At 43.1% G+C, this 12,212-nt stretch overlaps 1 protein-coding gene across 1 annotated transcript in view; it reads left to right on the top strand.

Annotated features, from left to right (window-relative positions):
• Nucleotides 1-12,212, top strand: part of LOC124619302 (tubulin beta chain-like) — a 90,578-nt gene that overhangs the window by 54,755 nt on the left and 23,611 nt on the right. Inside the window, exon 2 of the mRNA XM_047145596.1 lies at nucleotides 4,001-4,109. Coding sequence (XP_047001552.1) covers nucleotides 4,001-4,109 — 109 coding nt within the window. The remainder of the gene's footprint in view (nucleotides 1-4,000; nucleotides 4,110-12,212) is intronic.

Genomic DNA, 12,212 nt, shown 5'->3' with positions numbered 1-12,212 from the left:
AATCAGTATTTGGGCCATATCCCTTACCAGAGATGCACCTCAAACATCGTTAACTGGATGCAATTGGAGTTGGATAATCGGGACATTAAAGAAAGGAAACTCTTCACAATTCACCATGGACTTCGCCCTCACAGTAATACCGACAGGCTGTTCTTGCCCAGAAAATCGGGCAGTAAGAGACTCTTTAAAAGTGAGGCAGATAACGTAAGGTCAGGAGCATGCATTGGAAGACTTTGTGAAAGGTAGCCAAGAATAAGCCTTGATTGAAGTCAACAACAAAATTCCTAGAAGTACAGGAAACCAAGAATCAATGTTTAAAAGCTGTACTTCAGAGTCTACGCGGTAAAGCATTACATGGGCAGTTTTTGGGGAAAGGTCGGAGGGAAAATAAGATTTGGTCTTAGCTGACCAACGGAGTTTTAAAGAAGAAAACTGAAAGCCTGATTTTTTTTCTGTACACTCAAAGCTACAATAGAGAAATCCGAAATCCGAAATGGAGACTCTGCAAAGAAACTGCGGAAAAAATTGACCATATCTTGAACTGATGCAAAAAGGTTCCTCAGACCGTTTACAAGCATTCGATGATGTGACACGAATGATCCACTGTAAGCTTTGGCAAAATCACCATCTTACGGCGGCAAAGAAACCAGTGAGAGCCGAAGACGGAAAACTTTGTCGAAAACGAACTTTCCTAAATTACTATGGAACTTCAGACTTCAATCAGATCGAATCGTGCAACGCAATAATCGGACACCACAACTGCGAAGGGGGCATCGGACATTGCCATCCCAAGTGACTGAGTAATCGCAAAGCAACAACGGAAAAAAGGCTTGAAAATACTGATACTCTGGCATAAGCAAGTGAAGGTGATCTCACTGGTTCTCGTCAGTGTATTTTAGTGAGCACCTGTAAGGCATCTGACAACTGCTAAGCCACTTTACAGGGATCTGGACGAATTTTCCACTTATACATCGATCACTGGATCCCGGGTTCGATTCCCCGCCGGGTTGGGGATTTTCTCTGCCGGGGGACTGGGTGTTTGTGTTTTCATCATCATTCGTGACGGTGGCTAGGTTGGACTGTGTAAAAAGAATGGACTAAAAATTGGGACTTACTACGGGCGCTGATGACCGCGCAGTTGAGCGCCCACAAACCAATCATCACTAATACATCTCGTAGTCCTAAGCGTTTTGGAAGTTAGGCATGTACTGAAATAAGATATCCATCCTACTGATCTCAACTGTTTATTGCTATAATAAAATAATGGTGGTAATAATAAGCACTTAATTCACTAACCCTGTGAGAGAAGAGATACGTGCGTTGACTTGGGCGATGTTTGATCCTTACAAAGTTGTAAAATGAATAACCTGTAGTCTGCCATTGTCACCGAAGGCAACACGATACGCCGCTGGTGTAAGATTACAGCGCGCAAACAGATGAAGGCAGTCAAGCGCACAGGAAGCAAGCGGCGTTAGCAGGCATTCCGCTACTTGGCGTGACGTCACGTACGCCGTATCTATGTGATCGAAGAAAGGCTCCACACCCTTGTCTGGGTGGCGTCCTGATTATGAATGATGGAGCCGATTGTAGTCTGACAAGCCTATTCTATTGGCATTATATACATGGCGGTCAAAAATAGTCTGAAAAGCTTGTAAAGGTGTTGCAGGATGGGTTGCGGTGAAAAACAATGATTGAGAAAAAAATTAGATACGCTGCGCCTTTTCTAGTTAGCCAATTAAGCTGCTGAACGCGCAAATTCAAGCGGCACACCAGATATAGTTAGTGTCGTGTTCTGATATCATAGGCTAACGATAGCGCAGGAGACAGCTTGCTTGGTCTTTGGCTTGGGTTCGATCGTTATTACCGTCCCATCTCCAATTTCTGTACCGCTCGTGTCCATACACAAGAGTGCCGAATCTTTCGTCTCGGGTACCAACAGTGATTAAAACATACTGGAGGGATGACAAATGTTATTGGTACACGATGTACCATCCGCCACATATCATAGTGACTCGTGGAGTACAGTGTAGATTTGGATATGCTGGTAACAGTACGTCGTGATAAACATTAACCTTGGTGGGTGTGGCTTCCGATGTGGAAAAGCTAGCGGACTACCTGGTACTACATGGGGTTTGCGAATGGAAAATCAGATAGCAATTTCAAGCACAAATGCAACATTAACCAAGGTATCACAGATATTATGGCCTGAACTGCGCTCCTTGTATTCATTAAGAAAAAATAAGGTATATTATTCGGTCGGGGTTAGTCAGAACGTTTTAATTATCAACTCAAAAACTGTCTGACTTTCATCTTTTTAATTTAGAAAGCGAAAAAAATTCCAAGTGTGTTCTCACCATTTGTGTTCTCACCTTTTTAAGTATTTAAGAATCCTCTTGGCTGAAGGTCAGTATTTTACCGTTGACCCCCATACCACTCACTCTTATGGGGCCAGGGGGTTAAAAATAACGAAGAAAAACTTATTAAATGCACCAGTAGACCAAGAAGAAAACCATTGTATCCGTGAACGAACCGTTGGTTTTTCCAGTATCGTTTTCCACATTGTGACGCGTTTCTGTACTCAGAAAAATGTTACTTTGTCCGAGGGTGATGCTGATACAGCGAGCACTCTCCCATCGCAATCAGGCGACTAGAGACCATCAGAATCTGGCAAGTTTCCGTCACCACCTATGTTCAGCATGCTTACTGAATCGGAACCCAGCGGACGACGTTCTCTGTCGTGTTCAGAATGTCCCGCGAGGTACTGAAAACTGGTTCATGACTGATTATTCACTTTCTTCCGTTATCGCCTCGATTCTGAAACACTGGTTTTCGAGCACTGGGGGGGGGGGGGGGGGGGGCGCTGATAACCTCGCTGTTGTGCGCCCTAAAACACTAATCATCATCATCATCATCATCATCATCATCGAGCACTGGGGTCTCCACTTCTCTTGTGATATCCGTTGCTTGGTGGTGCATCACCTCAGCATGGGTTGTTGCAGCATTGAACCCCAATAAATGCAACCACTGTTTTGTTTCTGTTCCTCTTGCGGCATCCTAGGGTACTGTCTTGTGGGAATTTGTGTTTACCATGATTTGCATGTACTAGCAAACGATATATTTACAGGGTGATTCAAAAAGAATACCACAACTTTAAAAACGTGTATTTAATGAAAGAAACATAATATAACCTTCTGTTATACATCATTACAAAGAGTATTTAAAAAGTTTTTATTTCTCTCAAAAACAAGTTCAGAGATGTTCAATATGGTCCTTTCCAGACACACGAGCAATATCAACCCGATACTCCAACTCGTTCCACACTCTGTAGCATATCAGGCGTAACAGTTTGGATAACTGCTGTTATTTCTCGTTTCAAATCATCAATGGTGGCTGGGAGAGGTGGCCGAAACACCATATCCTTAACATACCCCCATAATCAAAAATCGCAGGGGGTAAGATCAGGGCTTCTTGGAGGCCAGTGATGAAGTGCTCTGTCTTGGCCGTCCAGAACTTTTCCCTTTGCACAAACACCCCTTCTCTGTAAACTGTTTATACCAACGTTTAATACACCACCTAACCGGAGGTTTAACACCATACTTCGTTCGAAATGCACGCTGAACAACTGTGGTCGATTCACTTCTGCCGTACTCAATAACACAAAAAGCTTTCTGTTGAGCGGTCGCCATCTTAGCATCAACTGACGCTGACGCCTAGTCAACAGCGCCTCCAGCGAACAAATGTACAACTAAATGAAACTTTATAGCTCCCTTAATTCGCCGACAGATAGTGCTTAGCTCTGCCTTTTGTCTTTGCATAGTTTTAAATTCCTAAAGTTGTGGTATTCTTTTTGAATCACCCTGTAGATTTACTTTTTTTTTACTTTCAAAGCGGTAATTGAACCTGACTACCCCTCATAGAGGTAAGGAATATATTAATTACGCGTCAAATCGTACCTTTGCTTATACCAAGTACTACAGTTTGTTGCGTGTTGCTGTTTCAGTTCTGGGAGGTAATCTCTGAGGAGCATGGCATCGACCCCAGCGGCGTCTACCGTGGCAACTCCGACCTGCAGCTAGAACGCATCAGCGTCTACTACAACGAGGCCTCGGGTGAGTTGTCTGTTATCTTACGAGCCGATACCAGAACTAACACCATGTAAATTGTAACCATTCCCTGACGGTGTAACGCAGCAGCATGTACAGTCACGTTCAGAAAAACTCCTTGAAGGACATAATAGGACGTTGATTCAAATTGTTCAAATGGCTCTGAGCACTATGCGACTTAACATCTGAGGTCATCAGTCTCCTAGAACTTAGAACTACTTAAACCTAACTGACGTAAGGACAACAAACACGTCCATGCCCGAGGCAGGATTCGAACCTGTGACCGTAGCGGTCGCTCGGTTCCAGACTGAAGCGCCTAGAACCGCTCGGCCACAACGGATGGCGGACGTTGATATTCAGAGAAAGCGCATCAGTATGTTCTCCAAAAATGACTAACATTTGAACCATGGCGGACCGCGGGTTAAAGGTCAACATCGATATCGCGACGCAGCACCACCTACCGGTAAAATGTGCCTGCCGTCAAATCAGTAAGGGCGAATTACTGGCGTGAGAGAATGTACTGCATACATCCGGGAAAGTTAATCGGCAGTGCAACGGGTGTGTGCAGAGTGGTTCGTGGAAATACATACAACACGACGAGATGGATCAATTCGCCTCACTCATACCACCCGCCTAGAAAATAGACACCTTAACCAGATGGCTTTGCAGGGCAGATCTGCGTCCTCTGCTCTGGCGCGACTGTGGAATAGCGTAACACATGGTACATTATCAGGGATGACACTCCGTAGCCGTTAATTGCGGCATGGGTTACCTGCACGCCGTCCACTGTTCCGTTTACCTTCGACGAATGTGCAGAAACATGCTAGACGGCAATGATACGTGGAACGACGTCACTGGGAACACGAATTGTATGAGCTAATGTTTTTGGACGAATCCAAGTTCTGTTTATTTGAAAATGACGGCCGCATTTTAGTTCGCCGCAGACAGGGGGAGCGGTATCACAGTGACTGCATTTGCACAAGACATACATTGTCACCTGAAGGCCTTATGTTGTGAGGTGCTATTGGGTACAACCGTAAATGTTGGTACGTATCCAGGGCAGTGTGACCTACGTGAATGACATCCTGCGACCCGTAGCCGTATCCTTCTGCACAAACCAGACGTCATTTTTCAGCAAGCCAATGCACGACCACACGTTGCTGCATGAAGACGTGCCTTCTTGGTGTCACAGGATGTCAACCTTTTTCCCTGGCCCATCACGTGACCAGACCTGACACCAATCGAAAATGTGTGGGGTATGGTGAAACGACGGGTGCAGCCCTGTAACCTAATGCCAACCAACACATATGAGCTTTGGAACCAAGTGAGTGAAGCACGGATGGCTAAACCATAGGACGCCAATCGCGCTTTACACGCGTCGCTGTCTCCACGCATGGAAAAATTTATCAGGACCCATGGTGGACCCCATGCCTACTCGGCAACAGGACACATGCTGAACCGAAGTGACTGAAATGCTAATTATTTCTGCAAAACATTATAATGTACGTGCCCCGTGAATATGAACGTCCTATCTCTAGTCGTTCAAGGTGTTATGTTTTTCTGAACATCAGTGTATTTGGCGAGGAGTTATGTGCTAATCAGCAGAAACGGAACATGTTAAGCTACAATTCGTTTAGAGAGCAAATAATTCAGGACGAAGATGTTAAGCAAAGTTATTTGGATTTTAAGTATACCACATCAGTGCTGGAATACTAAGTAGCTTGTGAGTAATTGGGTAGAACTTTTTGATTAGGCTAATCTTATTGACATCACAAATATACTGGCTAGTGGAAAGATTTGACAAATAATGGAGCTGATAATGTGGAGAGGTATAATATTTCAATTTTGAACAGTATTTTTTAAATATACGTATCAACATACAAGCTTAGCGCCCGCTGCTTCGCTCGTGTTTGCGTAGTAATTAAAATGTAAATAATTCTATAAACATACATTAGGCCTACTGAAAAATTAATAAGTCTTTTCTTTTTGTATGCAATTTTGACAGCCGATTTGTCGAATTAACTTCAAATAGCTTTCTTTTAGTTCACAAATTGCAGAAACTTGCAAATCTTTCACGTCAATTGGTACCGTAGAAGCATGATCTTTCTCGAATTTTTTTCTAACCAAAAAGATTCCTGCAGGTGGAGAGGGAAGTTTTTGCTGATACTGCGTTTTTTCTTGAGGTGACACTTCCGTAGAAACTTTCATCCACTAACAAAACAAACATAATCTTGTGCAAACAAAAGGACCTACTCTCTATATAAGAGAGTAACCCTTCACATAGCTGCCAATTTTTTTCTACAACAGGTTTAATTTTGTTTCATACAGCGAACTAAACAAAGACAAATGTGGTAAGTGCTTATGTAGCTATTAGCACCAGTCTTACATCTGGTACCGAATTACCTCACCTTGGGGACTGAATGTTTATAAACAATGAAACGTATAACTATTTCTAACCGAGACGTAAAATATGTTTCCATAGATTTATCTTTAAAAATGCTTCAGTAGATATTTCATAACTTATTTTCAAAATTTTCACCCGCTATTTGACTACCGTAGGGTTGAATTTCCGAAAATGCTGAAGCAAGTATCTTTTTATTTATGGCCGATAAAGCAAATACCTATTATCGTAGTTCTAGCTTTAAACTTGGTTAAAAGCGACAGTTTTAAAAAGTCATTCATTATCTGTTTCACCCCCTTAGTGGCGGAATTTCGAAATATCCCTCCTTACACGATGCCTCCAAATTTCAAGTTTCTATTTACGGTTTGCGCTGGGCGATGAGTCAGTCAGGACGTTTCCTGTTATATATCGAGAGTAAAGCCAAACGGACATTACTTCCGCGGCTATCACGGAACTTTAAGTGCAGCCGCTGTAACAACTGATTCGAACAGAGTTTCCTCAGTGTCTTGCGTAACTGCAGTTTTGAGCGTCCTGTTTACTGGGCAGGGTCAACATGGTGCATATCAGGAAAGTTGCCTAGAGATAAGGTGTCACTAAGTCCTATATGATGTGACATCTAAACAGAGTAGCAGTAACGAACTCGAAGGAAGGTTAGCTTTTGGAACTTCACGATTTGAGTTAATCGTTTCATCTAGCAGAGTACATTTTCTGATACTTATAAAGGGAAATGGAATGATATGCAAAATTATGCGGTCTGCAGCGCTGTGGCCTGGTTGTATGGATCGGTACGGCAAATGGGATTCAGCGGCGGCTGCCAGGAAGCCCTTAATCTGATACACAGCTTCCGCTGCTCGCTTTCTGGCCTTACTGTTGGTAGGCTTCTGCAGACGGTGCACCACCAGCACCGTTCAATAAAGCTGCTGCCAAATACGGAGTTCAAAAATTCTTCTCAACGAGAACTGAACAGCAATCGCTGTCATCTCTAGCTTTATAATGTCTTACAGAACTATGCTTGTAGGATTGATACCGTCAGACGGCAAGTGTCTTTTTCAGTCCTTTAATATTCACAGTATTCTGGCTTACAACGTTTCAAAAAGTTAACTATACATACGTTAGTACATACTCGATGTTATCGCTTACCGGTGAAGTTTATTTTATTAGCTTTATTGAGTTGTTTAGCCACCTACATGACAAGACATGAAGGAAATACCTGAAATCAAATGAAGCACATTACAATAGCTCAATAACGAACAAATATAGCAAATGTGTTAACATTTCAGGATCAATTTTTTGTTAAGTCCTATGGTACCAAACTGCTGAGGTTATCGGTCCATAGGCGAACCGTGACAGGGCACCTTAGAGCGCGCGGCTTCAAAATCATTGCTTCATACTCATAAACGTCTTACACTGCTTCTTAACACTCAGTGCATTAAAATATCTTCGTGCTGATAGTGCAGGGACAAGGGTAGGAAACTGAAGTTTAGAAGACGTGTTAGTAATGCTGTTGGCAGAGAGCTTTGAAATACAGAACGGTTTAGGTGTTCTTCACCACAGCCACGCTGACAGTTTGATAAGAAAATGGTGCTAACATGTTGATAGTGATCAAACATCATGTGGGCTATAATGATTAATAATGCCCACCAGCACCTGAGCTCTAGGCATCTGAGATCTTGGCCGTATATGTTATGGCCAGAAGAAACAACTGGTCACTACTGTGAGTTCCTAGAGTACTCTGATAGAGATCTCATTTTTAACTCCACCAGACGAAGTATTAGGTTTACTTTACTGTATGAATGAAAATATTTACGTAACTTGAGACAGTTCTTTGCTACAGCAGAGCATCGAATATTTACAACTTTCATTGACTATGAAAGTGTCACTTGAGGCATACCATAACAAGTTACCCACTTGAACTGCAACATTCAACTTCAGTTATAGTACATGTTCATCTCAAACTTTATGATTATTGTTCCTTAACGACGTTGTGGACTGCTGAAGATGAGGTACACACTGGGCGATCTGTTATTGACCTCAGTGTGAGGATGCTGCTGTGCTGGGAGTGGGGTGTGATCTTCAGGAGCACTTACCATACACTGTTGCGGATTCAGCAGTTCTCGTTAACGGTGATAGTACCGAATTGCTTTGCCAACTACGGTGTGGCACCGCGATCTCTGGATGCTACCACAGTACACTTGGTGATGCAATGGCGTAGTGTCTCGCCCTTGCCACCTTAGAGACTCTCCACTTGTTTTTCTTGAAATGCTTTACTTTGTGAACGATGTGTCCCAACGATACCAGATCATCTCCTCTTTAAATACCTCTCTTCGCAAGAGCATCAGCTATTTCATTTCACCGTTTGATCGCGTTCTTTTCTCGGATTTATTCAATAAATGCGATGTGATGTCATTTTTTAGTTCGCCAACACACACTACTCACAATAAAATAAGTTATTGGGTGGTTTGTGTCCTTACGTTTTCATGTAAGATTGCAGATTTGGACGGACAGAATGACTTTCTTGTCTGTTAAGTGGACTTAACTTGCAAGATGGAAGTGAGCTTCATACTCGTGGTAGTTCCATCATTATTCAGTTTCTAGTTAGATGTTTATGTTCAGAATGCGTTTCGAAGGTTTAAACCTCCATTACGTGGATTTCTGTGTATCAATATGGCACTCACAAGTGTTTTGTTAAGACTTTTGCGGTAATCTGTGGCACTGTCTAGTACAGTAACAACACTTTCAGTACATGTCTCTGTGGAGTTCATCGATTAACGATCGACACTAAAAGTACATGTGAAAGCAAAATAACTAGTACAGAATACCTTCAGTGGTAACAGGCTCCTTTTCCTGTCAAGATATCACATACAAACCATCACACCTTGTAAACAAATATGGCACCCTGAACGTAAAACGTGCAAAGGGCATACAGCAAAAACAGAAACACTACTTCGAAGTTACTTAGGAGGAGGAGGAGGAGGAGGAGAACTTAGCCAAGATACCTATAAAAAAACTATTTTAGGTAAAGTGTTTCGGTAAAACTAAAGTTACCATCTTCAGATCTGCAATAAAATTAAGACGTGCTACAAACCGTTATACAAGTAATGCACCGTCAACCCATAGGAGCAAATGACAACATACTTTAAAAAAGGTTATTTCAAACATCTTGTAGCATCTACACACAAAATCTACCATTGAATTTCCAGGTACGTAAAGCGTGAAATGAGGAATGCGTTGGCACGTCAAAATTAAAATTACTATGTACATCACAATTCGCCAAAACATCGTACCCATAGCATAACGCGTCAGGCCTTCCAGACCGCCACGAGGCTGCCAATAGCCAATGCATGAGACGAACTGACCACAAGCAAAACAGGTTTCACTGTAATACATAGATTCTATAAGTAAACTTAACTTAAGCGCAGGAAAAATGATAATATAACAAATGACAGATTGATAACAGCAATCAGTAAATATCACTGCTTGACAGTTACTTCGGACCAGCCGACATTAGATACGGGTCACCCGCAGGGACAGCAAACCGAAATGCAGAGGGAGGGACGTGTTAACTGCGCTCTGTATGCATTTGACAGTTCATACAGTACAGTGTTTGACGAAGGATGTTGTGGAACCGATTAGTGCAACATTCAGTGTTACGGCACCATGTCTTAGATATAATGGCTGTGTGATCAAAAGCGTCATCTCACGATTTAAAAAGGCCGCTGAAGATAAAAAAGCAAAGCGTACCGCAGCAAGAGGATTGATTGATACGTACCCCTAGTGGCGAAAAGGAACGGACATTTCACTCCTAGGCAAATCGCTGCGGACCTTGCAACCGTTATTAGCACACGTGTCTGCCAGAACCACTTAGCGACGATTGAACCAGGCTGGTTCTTATACTCGGAAGCCTGTCAAATGCATCCCACTTGAACCACGCCGTCGTCGAAAAAAGAGTTCCTTGGTGTAGGGAGCACGTGGGTCGGGGTCAGCAACAGTGGTCCAGAGTGATGCTCTTAGACGAATCCCGCTTCAGTGGCAAGTGATTCTGGCCACGAGTTAGTGTGGAAAATGAGGGGAACATTTTACAGATCACAGAAGGTTCATGAACGTCATCGGTATGGGGTAGGCGTCATGTCGGCAGGAGTTACGCACAATGAGCAAACACCGCTGCATATGTTTACGCGATACCGTACAGCACGGCAGCAGATTATTCTGGATTTTGTCCGTTTGTTTAGGGGTGCGGCAGGCCCAACTTTGACCGACAATGCCCGTCCACACAGGACCGGTGAGATGTTGGACGCGCTGGGAGGTTAAGATACTGAACGTGTTGAATGACGTGCGTACTCCCAACACCTGAACTCCAATACAGCATGCCTGGAATTCTCTTGGCAGATTTGTTCTTCAATGAACCCACCCACTCCCCGAATCGTGCAAGAACTGAAAACCGCCTTGACAGAAGAGTACGACAATATGCCCCACGGACTTCCTGAGCTACATACCCAGTATGAATATAGGAGAAAAATGGGCATTAATGCCCGATGAAGGCATATTCCTCTCTCAGAATCCGATATCGACCTTAAAGTTGTGAATCTGACCCGTGTCAAGATGAACGTTATTTATGTCTGTTATCTTGTTTTCCTATATGGTGAAATCTAATACCCTCTTTCATTCGAAATAAAAAATTCCATCTCTGTTACGTATCTACTGTTCATTCCTCCAATATTGTCTGTCACTTTTCTTGTCCAACAAAGTCTTTGTTCCGTGGAAATTGTCAAGCAGTGTATTTAAGAATATACACGGTGGTCAATAGTGACCAGGCCAAATGTCTCAGGAAATAAGCATAAAAAAAAAAATGGTTCAAATGGCTCTGAGCACTATGGGACTTAACATCTTAGGTCATCAGTCCCCTAGAACTTAGAACTACTTAAACCTAACTAACCTAAGGACATCACACAACACCCAGCCATCACGAGGCAGAGAAAATCCCTGACCCCGCCGGGAATCGAACCCGGGAACCCGGGCGTGGGAAGCGAGAACGCTACCGCACGATCACGAGATGCGGGCAAATAAGCATCAAACAAAAAACTACAGAGAACGAAACTCTTCTAGATTGAAGGGGGAAACCAGATGGCGCAATGGTTGGCCCGCGACATGGCGCTGCCATAGGTCAAACGGATGTCAACTGCGTTTTTTTAATTGGAACCCCATTTTCATCACATATTCGTGTAGTACGTAAAGAAATATGAATTTTTTAGTTGGACCACTTTTTTCGCTTTGTGATAGATGGCGCTGTAATAGTCACAAATGAATAAGTACGTGGTATCACGTAACATTCCGCCAGTGCGGACAGTATTTGCTTCGTGATACTTTACCCGTGTTAAAATGAACCGTTTACCAATTGTGGAAAAGGTCGATATCGTGTTGATGTACGGCTATTGTGATCAAAATGCCCAACGGGCGTGTGCTATGGATGCTGCTCAGTATCCTGGACGACATCATCAAAGTGTCCGGACCGTTCTCCGGATAGTTAGGTCATTTAAGGAAACAGGATGTGTTCAGCCACATGTGAAACGTCAACCACGACCTGCAACAAATGATGCCCAAGTAGGTGTTTTCGCTACTGTCGCGGCTAATCCGGATATTAGTAGTAGACGAATTGCGCGAGAATCGGGAATCTCAAAAACGTACGGTGTTGAGAACGCTACATCAACATA

Source organism: Schistocerca americana, chromosome 6, assembly GCF_021461395.2.
Source record: "Schistocerca americana isolate TAMUIC-IGC-003095 chromosome 6, iqSchAmer2.1, whole genome shotgun sequence".
NCBI classification, from domain to species: Eukaryota; Metazoa; Arthropoda; class Insecta; order Orthoptera; family Acrididae; genus Schistocerca; species Schistocerca americana.
This window is presented reverse-complemented; position numbering and strand designations above follow the sequence as displayed.